Consider the following 17,045-nt stretch of genomic DNA (forward strand, 5'->3'; position numbering starts at 1 on the left):
ATAATGCAGGTTGCAGCTCAGCAGCGCATTTTGGAATGCACTCTGCGTCGCTTACGAATTAATTTATTTAAATTTCTTAATTGGTGGAAAAAAATGGTAGTGAATATTTATTTAAAAGGAAATTTATATTATTCTTAAATAAATCGTAGTTATAAAACATTTAAAAAATTTATATTGTAAAAAAATAATTACATTCTTCAATACTTTATATTTATATTATTGTTCAGATTCTGATGATTCTGAAGACTCTGAAGACCCTGAAGATTCTGAGGACTCGGAACCAGAAGAATTTTCAATTTTTATTTCATGGTCCGGAATCGAGCTATCTCCGACATCCACACCTGCTTCACGACGGGTCAAAGTATTTTCAATAGCAAGTACTGTCAAAAAATTATAATAATATATTAATAAACAAATATAGACTTTCCTGTGTCTATTTGATGGTACATAATTTAAAAAAATGACTATCAATATTTGAAGATTATAATCAAAATTGAATTGTGTGTACACTTACTTTGTTGATGTAATAACTCATTTTGTCTTTTTAGAATAAGAATATCCTGTTCATGACGAGCATTTTTATTTTCCATCATTCTGATAAAAGCAGCAGATTTTCTCAAAATTTGAGTTCGACTCGTTGCTTTGTTTCCTGGCATCAGGGCATTCACTGTCTCTTTGAGCTCAAGAAAATTTTCTTTTATCCCATCGCGACGTTTTCTTTCCAATGCATTGTGGTGGGCGCGTTTCTCTTCCTGTAAATATTCAAATTATTACGAATATTTCTTAAACTAATGCAGAGACGTAGCATTTTTGGCCACTGCTCTGTTTGAGACATTCAATACTTCAATTTAATTATTGAAAAAGTATAAAATAAAATTTCCATTTTTATCGTGTGACAGAAGTATCTTCAGAAGAATTCAAAAATTTCATTATGTCATTGGTTCGTTTACAAATTAATTTTACATTTCTTAATTAGCCAACTTACCGCTGTCATTAATTGGGTGTTTTTAATGTCTTCCTGATCATCATTGTCATATTGTTCGCAATCCTGAAATAAAAATATTAATTATTTATTAAAATTTCAAAAGATTAATATACATTTTCAAAATAATTCATCAGTTAATTTTGAAATAAGTATTCAATTTTTTAAGACAGCTAATCACCATTGATTTGAAATTTTAAAATCTAATAAATTACAAAAAATTTTATTAAATGAATTAAATATAAGATTATTCATATAATTAAAATAGTTAGATTTTAAACTTACATCACTTTCATTGTTGTCAAAATATTCTTCGCTATGTAAATTTTTTGAAGACATTGCTACCAAGTTTATTTCAAATTATTTATTTATATTTTAAAACTTCTGTTCGCTATTTCAGGATTTACAAATTGATGTATACTATTGATGTATACTTGATCGACAAGCTCAAGATATAAGACAGTGTTGTGATAACTAGAGTGACACTCGACGTTTGAGGGTAAGAAATTTTGTACGTTATAGTGATCTCCCTCCAGAATTTTATTTTGGAAAGATAATGGAGGAAGAAAGTAGAAGGGATGAAAATGACTGTAGATTGTAGTCACATTAAGTTTTACTATACCTCTAGGGTTTTGAATTTAGTTAACGTAAAAATCAATGTGTACTTTAAGAGAGTACTCAGTTGACATTAAATTTCTTTGTGCAATGTATTTTTGAAATTTAACATATAATTATACCTGCGTCATTGTTGAGTTAAGGATAATTATTGTAAATTTACGGCAGGATATAATTACTTGTTTTGAAAAATTTTATATACTTGAGCCATAGCTAAAGTACTAAAATCATTTGAAATTAAACAAATCAAGTTTCAATCGTAAGTTTTATCAAGATTAGGATTTAAACTCTCACAACACATTTTTGCGAATTGACGTCATTGAAGAAATATTTTAAGTTTTTAAATTTTTTTTACATTGAAAAAATCCAGTTACGATTATAAATAAATTAGTCATAATTTTTTCGATACTTATTTTTATTAGATCAGATTCAAAATGTCTGAGTAATTATCAGTAATTACAATGATTATTGCATGCTTTTCTCAAGGACTTGTTTAATATAATTTTTAATTATTATTATTGTAAGTAGAAAAAAAAAACTTTATCGCTATTCAGCCGCAGCTCTGCAGGCGGCTGTCAAATCTTCTAGCGACGCAACATGTACGTAGAAATTTGTTTGATTCACGTCATAAGCGCTGTATTGAAATACGGGTAAATTATCCGAGAGACAGTAGAATTTACGTGTTTTTGGTTCAATTATTATGTCATTCGGGAAAACCAATTTTTCATTATCTTGCGCAACGATTCCTAAGAAAAAATTAACGAATAATAGAAATTAAATTAAAATTTATTCGTAATTAATTTAAAAAAAAAAAAATTTTATCAAATCTCACGGAAATTATCTGGATTGAGTTCCATTTTGGTATCCCAGCAAGCGACGGCATTTTTATTAATTTGAGTGAAATAAATAATTCCTGTTTCCAGGTCATACATTGAAGAGGTTCCTTGGGTGTAAGGACCTTTGTTCCCAGCAACATGGAAATGAGTCCAGAATTTCGGGTCAGCTAACGCGGTTTGATTCTTAATGATATTTGTCGATACCGAAAACTCATGGATCCCTGACATGGGATGGAAGTAAAGTGTCTTGGAGCCATCTTCCATCGGAGGACTCAAGGCCAGTCCAAACAGACCGTCGGTCCATTGGAAATTTATTCCACTCACATTGTATTCGCCTGAAAATATTTTTAATAAGCTTATAATGGAGTTTCTGACACTTCTACCTGACGGATGACCCTGTCAATAATTTTTAGCCGTAAAAAAAAGTATACTAGGGATTAGTACCATTCAGAGGATCAAAGTGGAAGTAGTTGTGATTTATTCTCCACGAATCATTTTTTGCTAGACTGTAGACAACGAGTCCATAAGCTCCCAAATCCGAGTTATAAACGTATGCGTCATCACAATTTTTGGGGTCAACATCGATCGCGGTGTCGGCAAAAAACGTATCGGGTTTAATGTCAGTTTCTTTGAAGGTATATCTCAAAATAATCTACAACAAAAAATTTAATAAGTTAGTTCATTCTCGCAAAAGTAATTTTGTATTTTATATCTACAGAGAAATAAACGGAGTAATTATTTTTGTTTTTAATGTTATGGTGTAATAGTAAAACCGGACCAACAGGACTTTCTGCAGGTGGCCAACATGGCCCGGTCTTACTGCGATACCATGGCATTTCAAATAAGAATAATTTCTCCAGGTATATACGTTACCTTATTGGTTTTTAAATCAATGGCAATAAGTTTCTTGGGCTGTACTGGTTTAAATTCACCGAGAATATCATCAATACCACTATCAACAGCCCACAGCCTATCACAAGCATCAATTCTGACCCTGAGAATATTTACGAGCGCATCTGGTGAATGGATGTCATTAGACTCCCAATCAGGATAAGGATTAAGCAACGGTGATTTATTATCTGTTAAATAAAAAATACTTAATTGAATTGAATTGAATAAATAGTGAAATTAATGTCGGAGAGATACAGCGATAAGATTAATAGAATTAATTTTAATCGCTGCGGATAACCATTTGCCATTTATTGCAATATACCATTCTTCAAACTGACGTAATTCAAATTTGCCGGTACTCCTTTCTTCCATCTCGGTACGGTGATGAAAAGCTTGTCACCCCATACATTTAATCCCAGCGGGACATTGTGTTCTTGGATATAATCTCCAGATGTTTTGTAATCATTGCGCATTGATTCGTTTGGAAAATTATAGTCAACTTGCTTCCAAGAGAATACTGTTTTAAATGGATCGCATGATACTGCTGACAAGCTCAGCAGTAAAATAAAATACCTCATTTTCTAAAAAAATTTTTAAAAATTTTATTTTTCATGACAATAAATAAATTAATGACACACCCTACGGAATTGAATTTTTTTCCGTATTTTTTTAATACATTTGATCAATTGTAATAGAATGAGTTCATGATACTCATTGTTCATTATTTGTATTGTTACTGTCTGCTTATCGTCCTGCCACACCTCTGTGCCTACCGTTTAATTTTAAATTTATTCACATACGAGTTTTATTTTTTCATTCACCGTAGAATTGTTTATGAATCATTAAGTGAATTACGAGTGTTATAATATCCGCATATACTATTTATTGTTTAAAATAAAATAACATATATACACATATATATATATATATATATATATATATATATATATATATATATATATATATATATATATATATATATATATATATTTGTTAGTACACAGAAAAAAAAGAATTTCATAGCACAAAAAATTTTAACATTCCCCAAGAAATATTTTGCATCATAAATTGAAAATGAATTTTTTGGCGGGAAAAACTTTTTCTAATCCTAAGAAAATTTTTTTTTCAATTCATAGTACGAAATATTTCTTGTGCCAAAAAATCTTTTTTTCTGGTACTTTAAATGATTACAATTAAAAAACGTGTTGTTAATTAGTTAATTTAATTATCATTGTTTTTGTTTTGTTGTGATTGTTATTTTCGATAAGAGAGAGGAGTTTGGCAACCTTTATAGTGACACTCTCGATTCCCGAGGACGCTTTCTCTGTTTTTAAATTTGCATTGCGATTACGGAAGCATGCGTAATACATTTGTTTATTTACATTTTTTTTTAATTGATTGAAATAAATTCTTTTTGTCACAATTCAAATTTTTTTCTATCATTTGAAAATAAATTTTTATTTAAATATTTACAGTACTCAGTTAGGCGATTAATAAAATATGAATTTAAAGATTTAAATTGAATAGTGAGGAATAATCAATATTTAATAATACACTTATCTGGTTATATGCAACCAATAGTATGTAATTTGTAGAATGTATAGAGGTGAAGGTAATTTTTAATGAACGTCTCGAGCCGTAACATAATAAACTACAATAATAATTATGTGAATAAACACATATATGTATTCATATATTTATAAATATATACTTACGGTGTTTTGAGAAGTAGTCAGCAGCCTGGAGAACGGTAGGACCGTGAATGACGCTGATCACCACATCCAGGTCTCTTTATATACTCGGTCATCGCGATCCGAGGACAGGACGGAGGACAGAGGATGTCGAATCCCACAATCGGACGTGGATAATATACAATACTACACCAGAATCACTCACTACTCCAAACTAATCAAACAACAAAAAATAAAAGAATCTTTAAATTTAATTTCGACGGATACGCTGCGTATCAAACAGACTGCAGCTGTCACCTGTCAATCTTGTTGCTTAATTTGATTTTTTTTTTTGGATTTAGTATGAATCAAATATCAGGTACAGGCGGTAATCAAAAACAGAAATAAAATACTTAATTAAAAAAAGAATTTAATGATTTATAAATAAAAATTAACGGAAATTGTGTGATAGGATTTATTACACAAATTAAAAAAGTTTTTTTTTTTTTAAATTTATATGAAGGTCTTCTATTGTAAATTATAGACAATACTTCTCACATATTTCTTATAATTAGATTTTTCTGCATTAATTGTTTTTTGTTACTATTATTTTTTTACATTAAAACGTTTAACTATCTATGAATGAATCAATTAGTATAAGTTGACATTGAAAAAAGAAACCTTTTTATTTTTATTTATTTATAATCGTAATGTGAATCATTAGATTTTTTTAGAATTCTATTTTTTATTAGACTAGAATGTTTTTATGTTTATTTTTTTCACGCTTGTGAACTTTGTAAGGAAGTAATATATAGAGTAATTAGAAAATCGTCCATGTTTTTTTTATTATTATATTGTTGTTTATTATGGACACGTGAGATTTAAATTGATGAATTTTTAAAAATAAAAATAAAAACAGTAAATTTTCGGTGAGTATTCGTGAGTTTTTCGAAATAATTATTAATGACTTTAGCAATTTAATTATCTAATTATATTTTAATTACTTAATTATAAAAGATCCTATTAAATCTTTTAATTGAGTCATCAATTTTTTTTGCGATTTACGAGATCGCAAAAAAACTCATCCTTTTTTTTACAGGCTTGCAATTACGCAATTACTGACATCCGAAAAAATTATGGCAATAAATAATATTTTTTGATTTTAATGATATAAATTTAAAACAATACTGCAATATTTATAGACGTACATATTTAAAATTAGTGTTAAGTTCTAGAATTGACAGCCGTCAGAAATTATAAAAAAGTTGAGTTAATTAAATAATTATAAAAAAATATATAAATATAAAATAATTTATTTACACAATAAAGAATGCGTTGTACAAAAAAAAACACACTCTTTGGTCCATTTTTCTAGAATTAAAAAAATACGTTGCATTAAAAATTTTTTTACAATAAAAAAAATACAATTTATATAGTTTTTATTTTATACTTAATTACTTTAATTAATTACTGGTAATTTTCATTAAATATCAATAAAATTCGATTGTTAAAAATATTAAGTTATAAATATCTTATAATAATAATAAATAAAACTATAACGGAATGATTTAATTTAACAATAGTCTAACTTTGATATTTTTACTGCTTGTAAATAAATGTAAGTATATTTACATTAAAGTGATACTTCAGCTTCCGCGTCTTTTCTTTTTAAACATTTTTTTATTTTTCTGAAACGAAAAAAATCAAATTAATTAATTATTCTTTTATATATCATTATATAATTGCACTGTAAAAAAACGGGAGTGAATTCGGGATTACAAATTTTTTCTCAATTCACATTTACTCTGATTCGGAGTTTTGATATTAAAATTAACTCTCCGGAGTAAATTTTACTCCGGAGGCATTAAATAAATAAGCAGGCATCCACTGTGGATTTAATCTGCGTTCACTCCACAAATTTTTCACAGTACAATAAAAATGTTTTACATACTTTCCAAAATCTTCACCATCTTGAAGAGTTTCCGGTAATTTACATCCGTTGGTTTCTGGTAAAAATAATGCCAAGCCCGCACCAACCAGCGGGAATGTACCGAAAATTAACGGAGGTAAAAAGAATTGTACCGTACTCTACAAAAATGAATTAATAAACAATAAATAAATAATTAATTAATCGAGTTAATTAAATAAAAAATATAATTTACCAAAGAAACAACAAATGGCGCAACCATAGATCCTATTCTCGCGCACATGCTGCTCGTTCCTACTCCAATATTTCTAACAACAGTCGGAAATAATTCACCGGAAAATAAATAAACTGTCGTAAATGACACAGACATTCCGACAATTCCAAAACAAGCCAATATAAGTCGTGCCCATGCTAAATCTAAGCAAATAAAATTAAAATTTTCGTATATTTCTATTTGATCAATAAAAAAAGTTAATTAATTAATTAAAATTAAATACTAACTCTCAGGTACAGCAATTAAAAGTAAGGTAGCAACACCAGCAGTAACGTGACTAGTAATTAATGTAATTTTTCTGCCCAATTTATTCATGACCCACCAGGCGACAAAATTACCCGGTATTTGAGTTGCGCCCGACACGGCGAAATTAACAAATATATCGCCTCCAACTTGTCCAATGTACTGGGTCATACCGAAAAGACCCATTCCACATACAATCCAATTAAAGAATATCGCTAATGACTTTATCCTTATATTTGGAGTTCTAAATAAATCAACAATTGTTGCCGAATGATCAGACGCCGATTTTCTCGAATTCTAAAACAAGTTATCAACAAATTCATAAATCATAAATTAAAAAAAAATTCTGCCAATAATTAAAATGAAAATCTCTTACTTGATGCAAATAGTGCTTTCGTACTAACTCTGGAATATCTTTATCAGGAACTTTGTTAACTTTGGCGGCTTTCTTGAGTATTTTGCAGGCGGCTTTTTGTCTGCCGACAGCCAAAAGCCATCGGGGAGATTCTGGTACAATCCACCAGTAACTCAAGAGTATTATTGACGGCAGTGATATGGCCAATTGTAAATGCTGCCAATGACGGAATAGATATGCTAGCCCAGCTAATGACATGTGTCCCAAACTAAATGGTATTTGATAGAGGACTGTGATAGCTGCTCGCCATTTAGTGCCGACTATTTCCATACATATCACGTAACTTGTGACCATTGTTCCTCCAGTGGCCATCGCCGCCAGTAATTTGAAAAACAGAAGAGCTGGAAACCACGGCACCACTGCGCAACCGATCCCTGATGCTAATTGAAGTATCACAGAAATCATCAATGGAATTTTTCGGCCAAATCTGTAAATAATTTACTCATAAATAAAAATTATTTGTCACTGTAGTTAAAATAATTAATTACCTGTCTGCTAAACTACCAAATGTAATATTTCCTAATAATATACCGAACATGAGTAATGACTGCTGTATATTCGCATAATGGGAACGATTGCAAACTAGACTCCACTGTAAGTATAAAAAAATTACTTGTAAATTTATTTTAAAAAAAATAAAATGATAAATTAATTTGCAGTTGGAATATAATGAATTTACCTGAGATATTATCGTTTCTGGAAAGGTACTTCTGTCAAACTCCCAAGACTGACACTCAACATGGCTGCCGTTTACGTTAACAATGCATTGATCTTTGGCTGATGAATATGCAGGAGTTGTACAATTATATTGTTGAGCATGTGGTGCCATAAATACCATAGCTAATTGATGCCACGCTACGGGAAATTTGACTAAGGAAATGGCGATACACACGAGGACTTGCCATCTTCCCATCGCGCCCATCGCTTCCTGGATCGCGTCCACTTCTTCATAATCTTCACATTTCTTGTCTTTGTCGGTAACTCCATTTTTGCCGTTTACTTCAGCTATTAAATAAATTTTATTGTTTTAATATTTTCTCTGATAAGAAAAAAAAGTTTTTTAAGGAAAAGTTTTCGCAAACGTCATCGCTTCGTGTTTTTCATCATTTTGATGATGATACATCGGATGTATTGTTTTAATAAACATGTTATGCTGCGCATTATTTTAACAAATGGATTATTTAATTATTTTTTTTTTAATGTATATATAGATACAAAAATTTTATTTACGTCAATTTTGGTATAAAAAAGGCAAATTTTGAAAACAGTTCAGTACAAAATAAATTATCTTACATAAAAAATCTGTAGCTGAAGCATTTAAATATTTAAAAATGAAAAATTTTTTTATTTTATTTTTTTTAATTGTGACAATTAGCGCATTGTCAGAAGCTAAGTGTAAAAAAGAGGATAAGACTGTAAGTAAATTTAGTTGAATTATTTATAAATAATTAGATTCCAATACTGTAAAAAATTGGGAGTTATTTTGGAATGAAAATGAATTTTGATTTCATACCTAAAGAACTTCGAAAATTTGAACTTCGGTGAATTTGAAAAATATTAAAATTTTCAAATGTTCAAATTTACAAAACCTGAGAAAAAAGGTAAGTTCAAATCGCCAAAATTCAAATTTACCGAAGTTCAAATTGTCAAGTTCAATTTTCAAAGTTCATTAGCTCGGTTACCTGAATTTTGTTTCACTTCGTCACTCAGAGTTTTGGAGTTTTAAAAAAAATTATTCTGAGCATTTTTTTCAGCGAAGTGATGTAAATTATATTTAAATTCACGTTCACTTCAGTAAGGAATTTTGATATTAAAATAAACTCCTTGGAGTGAACTTCACTTTGAAGAGATTGAATATTAAAAAATAATCCGCGTTTACTCCGGAATTTTTTATAAAAGACCAAGTACTCGATCAGGAAACTTGTACCCGATAGTTCATATATTTGTACGTCTATATTTAATAAAATTTAATAAATAACATCAAATACAAACATATGAGTTATCGGATACTCTCTGGCTTTATTCGAAGTAAAACAAAATTTTTCATGGTAATTTTTAATTCAAAATAGTGCGATAAGTCAATCGATTGCTGTTCAAAATGGTGTTATGCAAACACATGCGTTAAATGTAAGTCTATATTTTAAATTATTTACTTATTCTTCATTATATTTTATTTGAAATATATTTAATTATTATTGCAGGGACTGACGGACCAAATCCATGCGCTGATTTTAAATGTATTGACAAAAAGCAAACTTGTGTTATTGAGTATCGATGTGTTACTGGTGGGTGTCGTCCAGTCGCTACTTGCGTTGACAAAAAATAATTTAAATTAATTAAATAATAAATTTAATTAATTTTCTTTTTGTCAATAATGTTTAATACAAAATTATGTAATTTTAAAAAAATAAATAACAATTATTGATAATAATTAAATAATTAATTAAAAATCCAGACAATTAAATTTTAAATAATTAATTAAATGGAAAATTTATAAGTAGTTTAAAAAAAATAAAAAAATAATAAAGTTATTGACATGAGTAATTTGCCGGAAAGACTTTAACCTCATGGATTGTTTCATATCAAATGACCAGACAGTTCAAGGATTTTTTATTTTATTTATTTCCTAGATCAAAGGATTAATTAACCAAATAAATATAATTAATTCGCAATGATAAAATTAAATAACTTTTAATAACTCTTATTGATAAACTCTTTTTAACTTTAAATTTAAGTAGATTACTCTTATTTAACCGATTTATTTTATTATCAAATTACTTGAGTTCAGATTTTACGTCACAAGCGCTCTTAAATACCATTGGAAAAAACAGTGGGTGTGCGGTTTATAATTTATCCGATTGGCTCACAAATTCATACGTAATGTACTTGTATTTTTATACACATTCATAAATATACATACATATATATATTCGTAGTGTTAAATTATGTATTGCTGGTTTACTACAGTGGCAGTCATGTTGACAGCAAAAAGAAATAATAGATTGCTAATAAATTGACAGCAATAACACACTTGGTTGTAGTAAAAAGTTTAAAGAATTAATGACCGTTACTAATGCAAGTCTATTGCACTTTCATTCATGTACTTGTTCTTAACTGAAAGCAATTACACTGCAATTGATCATACTAGTCATTAATAAAATTTAAATCATTCAAAAAAAAATGTATGATTGTAAATGTAGTAGACATTTGGTAACTATTAGTTTTTAAATAAATTATTAAATAAAATGTTAATCGAAAAATTTAAAAAATGCGCGTTTTTATAATTTGAAAATTAGTATGCGCATTTTTTTAATTTTTATCTTTTTTATTGTTTAGTTTGTTTATTTATAATTTAAACTTTGTCTCGTATCTGCTACATTTGGATTTCGAAATTTAATTAACAATATTTTGATATTAAGGGAGAGTAAAATTTTTGCGTAAAGAGGTTATATTTTTTTGTATATAATTAATAGATATACATATATATTTTTATATGAATTTTTTAAACACAAAATAGGTCAATAGTATATAATTTGAAATACAATTGCATCATTGAATAAATAATGATAAGTTTGAATTTTTCAAATGTATGTGTATATATATAATTAAATAAAGTAATGAAAAATGTTAAGACAAAACTTAATTGTGATTATTTTATCATCATTTAAAGGTCAAAGTTGTAGTTTAAATTGATTAGATTCTAGGAATCACGTATAGTGTAATTTAAAAAATACTTATCATTTATTTCGAGTTCAATGTGAATACTAATTAATAAAAATAATTTTAAAATATTATTTAAAACATAACATTTGATGGGTTATTCGAAATAACTGGATCAGTATTTCAAGTGTCTAGTATTATCAAGTAACTGATGATTGTGTTCATCAGACTTAAGATACTAACTATCACAAATAGTCTTTTATAGTTGAATTAAATCTCGTTCTCCGGTATTGCTCACCTCTAATACCCTCTAATTACACCAAGGGCAACTATATATTGCAATAGATAAGTGAAAGAACTAGCGTTCAAATTCCATGCTATTACTCAAAAATATTATTATTATTCAACAAACTTATTTTCAATTTGAAGACAACTAAGTCGTAGTTTTATGTGATGGTTAAGTAAAAGAGTATACGAAATTATGAATAATGGATTAATTGTAAATGTGAGATTTATATATAAAGAAACCTTGACTTCTAAATTTTTAAATCGAAGGATCTGATTGTGTCATGATACTGTTTTTTGTACGAGGGCATAAAATAGGAACTAGGCCTTCGCTTTGTTAATAATAATGAAGATGAAACCTTGGTATGGAGAATGTGAAAGATATTTTGTTTTTTCTCATTGTAACATATATATATTTCATATTTTTCACTGAATATTAATAATAATAATTTTAAAAATCATCTTATATTTGATTTATCAGCCTCTTACTCCATTTTTGCCGCTCAAATTTATTTTTGTCATAAAATTCAAATTGAACATCAAAAATTATCATTTTTTAAATAATAAATTTGAAAAATAAAATTTTCCCTCCAAAATTTGAAGCAAAATTATAGAAAAATAAAAAAGCTACCTTATATATGTATTTATATACTTTATATATGTATTTATTACTAATAAAAAAGTGTATTTGTTCAATTTAAATAAACATTTACTCAAAGCTAGGAATTTTTTTTTCTGAGAAATGAATTTATTTTTTTTATGACAAACGTAAACTAAATAAAAAAGTAAAACATACCATATCCGTTAGTTGGAGTATCCTTCATAGCATCAATTAATACCGATCAGTTTATCACTTCAACTGTACTGTTGCTAATCCACTTAAATCGTCTGAAAAATTGATACAAAGTATTAAAAATATTTTTCGCTAAAAAAAATTATCGCATGATTTATTAAATGATTGATAAAGTTGTTTGATAAAAATAAATTAACAAGCAATCATTAAACATTATAATTATTTATTTACTAAGGATTTATAGTGACGCAAAATTAAGACTTTTGATCTTTTAGACAAATGATTTTTAAATCTGATAATTAAATGTTATCAATAAATTTTTTATTTTTTAAATTACTCTCATAAATATATCAGTGCAGCAGTGAATAGATAATACTTCAACTAATTGTTTGTTACCACTTCTGAGAAGTGTCAACTATCAACAAATATTTGAATAAAATATCAAGAATATATTCTTGTTTGATTTATCTATCAGTAATAAAATATTAAATGTCAGAAATATTTCTATAATATTGGATATAAATTACACTGAAAGGACGAGTCGACATTTTTATTTAATTCAAGGATTTATTGATTATGTGTTTTTAAATTTATATATTAAATCACAGTAATATATCTTTGAATTATAAATAAAAAGTGGATATTGATAGAATACGAAAACATATTGTGAAAGAATTTCAATGATAATTATTTTTTAAAATTTATAATATGCGAAGCGCCACTGAAACGCAGCTTGGAATTACAAGATTTAAAGCCATTATTAAATATACTAAATATGTCCTTTTATATAATTTATTAATTATTTACTTTAAATTGCTATCAATGATTTTTACTGCAGTTTCTTATCAAGTAAAAATTTTCGCTTCCAAATTCTGCAGGTTCATAAAAAAAAATAATTTTTTAAATTTATCATATTTATAAAAAAGTTTTTTTATCATTTCTTGACATTTAATTTCTAATTAAAAACATTATCTGCTCATATCTACAATAATCTAGTAACGTGTAATCATAAATATTTATCACCGTACTCTTTAATTGAAACTCGCGCCAAGAAAAAAAAAATATTTCTTCGCGCAAGAAAAATTTTTGTCACCTCAAGTAATTTTTTTTTTTTGTGTAATCAATATTAATAGATTATTTAAATTACCAATAAAAAAATAATTAAAATTAATTATCCGCGAAAATCATAAAAAGACAAGAAGCGACTCGTCGTTAAAATTTTAATAACGCGGAAATATACTTAATGTAAAACAACTATTCTTTTTTAAAATTGAATTTTAAAAAATGTACAAATTTAAAATTTTTATGATACAATGACCGAGTTACGTTACGTTATTAATATCAAGGTTTTGTCCATGACATAGAGATAATGCTTATGAATGCGTAGGCAGCACAAAACACGTGTAGCATACAAGTGTCCTAAACGCGAGACAATGAAAACACTAGAAAATTCAAATATTTATTTATAAAAATATTGATAAAATTTTTTTTTAATTATTATTACCAATAATTTAATTATTTATATATATATTTATAAATATTCATGCGAATAAAATACTTAATTTATTTTTATTTGCTTACTACTTAATAAAAAAAAAAATATGAGTAAAAATTAATATTTTATACATTAAAATGAATAGATTAATTAGCATTAATGTTTAGCCTTTTATGACGAATAATTACAATAATTGTTAAATGTTTTGAGCGGCAACAAAGTGACTAAACTTGTTGTACCGTTTCGCGGTAAAATTTTTTATATTTGAATCATTGGTAATTCACATTAGATGTCAATATTGATAGTACGTATAAGGAAAGTATGAGTATTATCTAATTTTTTGAGCAAAATTACGTCTGAGTCAATGAATTCGGTAAACGAAAAATTCATACTTTGTACTTCGAAATTTTCAAGTTCAACTTGGCGCTTACGTTTATTTTAGCAGCATTTAGAATTTATTTTATTGTTTTTTGGCAACGCTCACTTATATTTTATGACAATGCATACACATTAATTTTATGTACATAATATATATATTTTTAGATTTCATTTGAAACTAATTTTCAATTTTTTCATTAATCAATTTTAATTGTGATTAATTAAAATTTTCCCGCGATTTTTGAATTTTAAATTATACCTGAAATTAAATTATAATAATTACAGATAAATTTTGTTTAATTGCTATTAAAAATTATGAGGATTAATTAAAGAATAAATTATGTTTACCTTATTAATTTTTTACCTAAACACAAAATTCAAATTTAAAAATCACGCCCTTTAATTTTTTGACACTTGTAAGTAGTCACGATTCCACACTTTTCTTTATCTTTTTATCATTTAATCAAAAATACTTCTTTTTATTATTTGACATTTAAATTTTTTGAAATAAAAAAATGTCACGTGTAATCACACACTTATCATCAGTCTATTTGATTTATAAAAAAAAATTTTGGGGTTTATTGGTAAAAAAAAAAAAAATTAAGTATCAAAAATACTAAATTAAAAAAAAAACTTATTATTTAAACAATAGTAATTGTTGATACTGTCAGTATGACACGAGCAACTGATCGAGAACAAGTTTGTCGGGCATAAAACTTACTCTTGTAATGCGTTTCACGATCGCGCGCTCAGAATTAAAAGAGAAGAAGGAGTCCCTGTAGATGTAATAGCGTAAGTGTAAGTAAATAAAGTGGTGTAGCGATATTACACTATTTATGTGAAAATAAAAATTTGTTACGCAATAGTAGTAGTGTTTATTAACTCAACGATTAACATCAAAAATCAACACTTCAAAATTAATATTACAATAATTAATTATCGATCTCTGTAATCAAATATTTTACTGCTGATCATAATTAGATCAGACATTAAATCTTGGAATGAAGAAAAAAATTGTTAACGTCAATTAGTTAATATTAATAAATTCATATATATATATATATAATTTTTTTCGATGGCATTAAAATATAATTATCTCAATTATAAATTATAAATAATTAATCCGTTTTTTTTTATTAGATAAAATTGATGACAAATTTCAGTATTTTTTTGTAAACAAAAAAAAATTTAATTAAATTTGACAAAATTAAATTTTTAAAAAATTTCCGTGACAAGTTATGGTAGTAATCATATGTACATATATTAATATATATATCGAAGTAATAAGAAAAAATAAAATTAATCTTGGGGTCAATAGAAGCACGTGTAGATAAAGACCAAAATTTTTTTTTTTTTTTTAAATCAAAAATTTTATATTTGTAAACAAAGTGATACATTATGATGAAGGTCATAATTGATATATAATTACTAATATTTACAAATCAAAATCTCAGTAATATTATAATTATTACGCCTATTCAAATGTCTTTTATAGGGATACTTAATAATTTACACTGAGTATAAATAAATATATAAATTTATGTAAATGGTCATTTTTTTTGCGTGTTGGTCATTGATTTACAACTGCGGTTTAATTAAATGATTCACTTGCATAAATCAACTTCGGAAAAATCAAATCTTGTTAATTATCTGGGTTTTGAATTTTTAATCTTTTAATGCAAGGGCAATTAATTAGTTTTTGAATCAAAATTACATTAATTAATATATATTATTTTTCATTGAGTTTTATGAGCATCAAAGTTTACTAAGAATGTAGAATATGGAAAGGCGTCGAAGGACTTTCTGGATTGTAAAACTTGATAAATATATCATGATTTAACTGAGAAATATTAATTGGAAATTATTTCAAGGTAGACGTGTAAAAATTAATTTTCAAATATATGAAAGAATTATATGAATTCTCGATTTATTATATATATAACATATATTTTTAATATTACACAGAAAAAAAAAATTTCTTACGTCAAAAGAATTTCTTGGGGTAACTAAAAATTTTTGAGCGACGAAATTTTTTTTTCTGAATACTAATTAACAAAATTATTTTAAACAATTTTTCCTTATCTATTGATAAAATTAAAAATACTTTGAGACAGTTAATTATCAAAATTATCATTTTTGACATTCAAAAATTTTCAAGTGCAGAAACTACTGATCAAAAGAAAACACTAATTTATTTATAGAATAGAAATATATTGAAAAAAAATTTTAATTTATTCAAGCAATTATATTAATTATCATAATAAATAATACTATTTTATTAAATGACTGTCAATATTCATAAGAATAATTAACATACGCATTTTAAATCTACAATCATTTGTCAACAATTAAAGATTTATTATTTATAATAATATTTTTATTGCTATTTTGACGTCTTAGAAATATTTAAAAAATTTCAAAGTAAACATGATAAGGAATCAATAAAAATTTAACACTGCACACGCTAAATAAATAAATAAAAGTCATTATATATTTATATGACATATTCTTATTTCAAAATCTTCATTCTTTCTTCTTTTCCGTGTACTAATTTTTAAAAATTATTTTTACCAAAACAAAA

At 26.3% G+C, this 17,045-nt stretch overlaps 3 protein-coding genes across 3 annotated transcripts; all 3 read right to left on the reverse strand.

Moving 5' to 3' along the window:
* Positions 1-198: 198 nt before the first annotated feature.
* Positions 199-1,644, reverse strand: LOC103570981 (protein max). Its single transcript, XM_008548915.1, has 4 exons — positions 1,268-1,644; positions 986-1,048; positions 515-752; positions 199-380 (listed from the first exon to the last, which is right to left on the reverse strand). The coding sequence occupies exons 1-4, from the start codon at positions 1,319-1,321 to the stop codon at positions 217-219; spliced, it is 519 nt and encodes a 172-aa protein (XP_008547137.1). The 5' UTR covers positions 1,322-1,644; the 3' UTR covers positions 199-216.
* Positions 1,645-2,038: 394 nt separating this feature from the next.
* Positions 2,039-5,077, reverse strand: LOC103570982 (protein yellow). The gene is made up of 6 exons (XM_008548916.2): positions 5,040-5,077; positions 3,647-3,905; positions 3,307-3,512; positions 2,878-3,085; positions 2,430-2,768; positions 2,039-2,343 (listed from the first exon to the last, which is right to left on the reverse strand). Exons 2-6 carry the CDS (start codon positions 3,900-3,902, stop codon positions 2,144-2,146), a joined length of 1,209 nt encoding a protein of 402 aa, XP_008547138.2. The 5' UTR covers positions 3,903-3,905; positions 5,040-5,077; the 3' UTR covers positions 2,039-2,143.
* Positions 5,078-6,364: 1,287 nt separating this feature from the next.
* Positions 6,365-15,220, reverse strand: LOC103570983 (organic cation transporter protein). The gene is made up of 9 exons (XM_008548917.3): positions 14,813-15,220; positions 12,595-12,686; positions 8,533-8,858; positions 8,342-8,445; positions 7,815-8,280; positions 7,423-7,735; positions 7,157-7,338; positions 6,946-7,082; positions 6,365-6,682 (listed from the first exon to the last, which is right to left on the reverse strand). Exons 2-9 carry the CDS (start codon positions 12,620-12,622, stop codon positions 6,628-6,630), a joined length of 1,611 nt encoding a protein of 536 aa, XP_008547139.1. The 5' UTR covers positions 12,623-12,686; positions 14,813-15,220; the 3' UTR covers positions 6,365-6,627.
* Positions 15,221-17,045: the final 1,825 nt, after the last annotated feature.

The sequence above is a fragment of the Microplitis demolitor genome, chromosome 7 (assembly GCF_026212275.2).
Source record: "Microplitis demolitor isolate Queensland-Clemson2020A chromosome 7, iyMicDemo2.1a, whole genome shotgun sequence".
In the NCBI taxonomy this organism is placed as follows: domain Eukaryota; kingdom Metazoa; phylum Arthropoda; class Insecta; order Hymenoptera; family Braconidae; genus Microplitis; species Microplitis demolitor.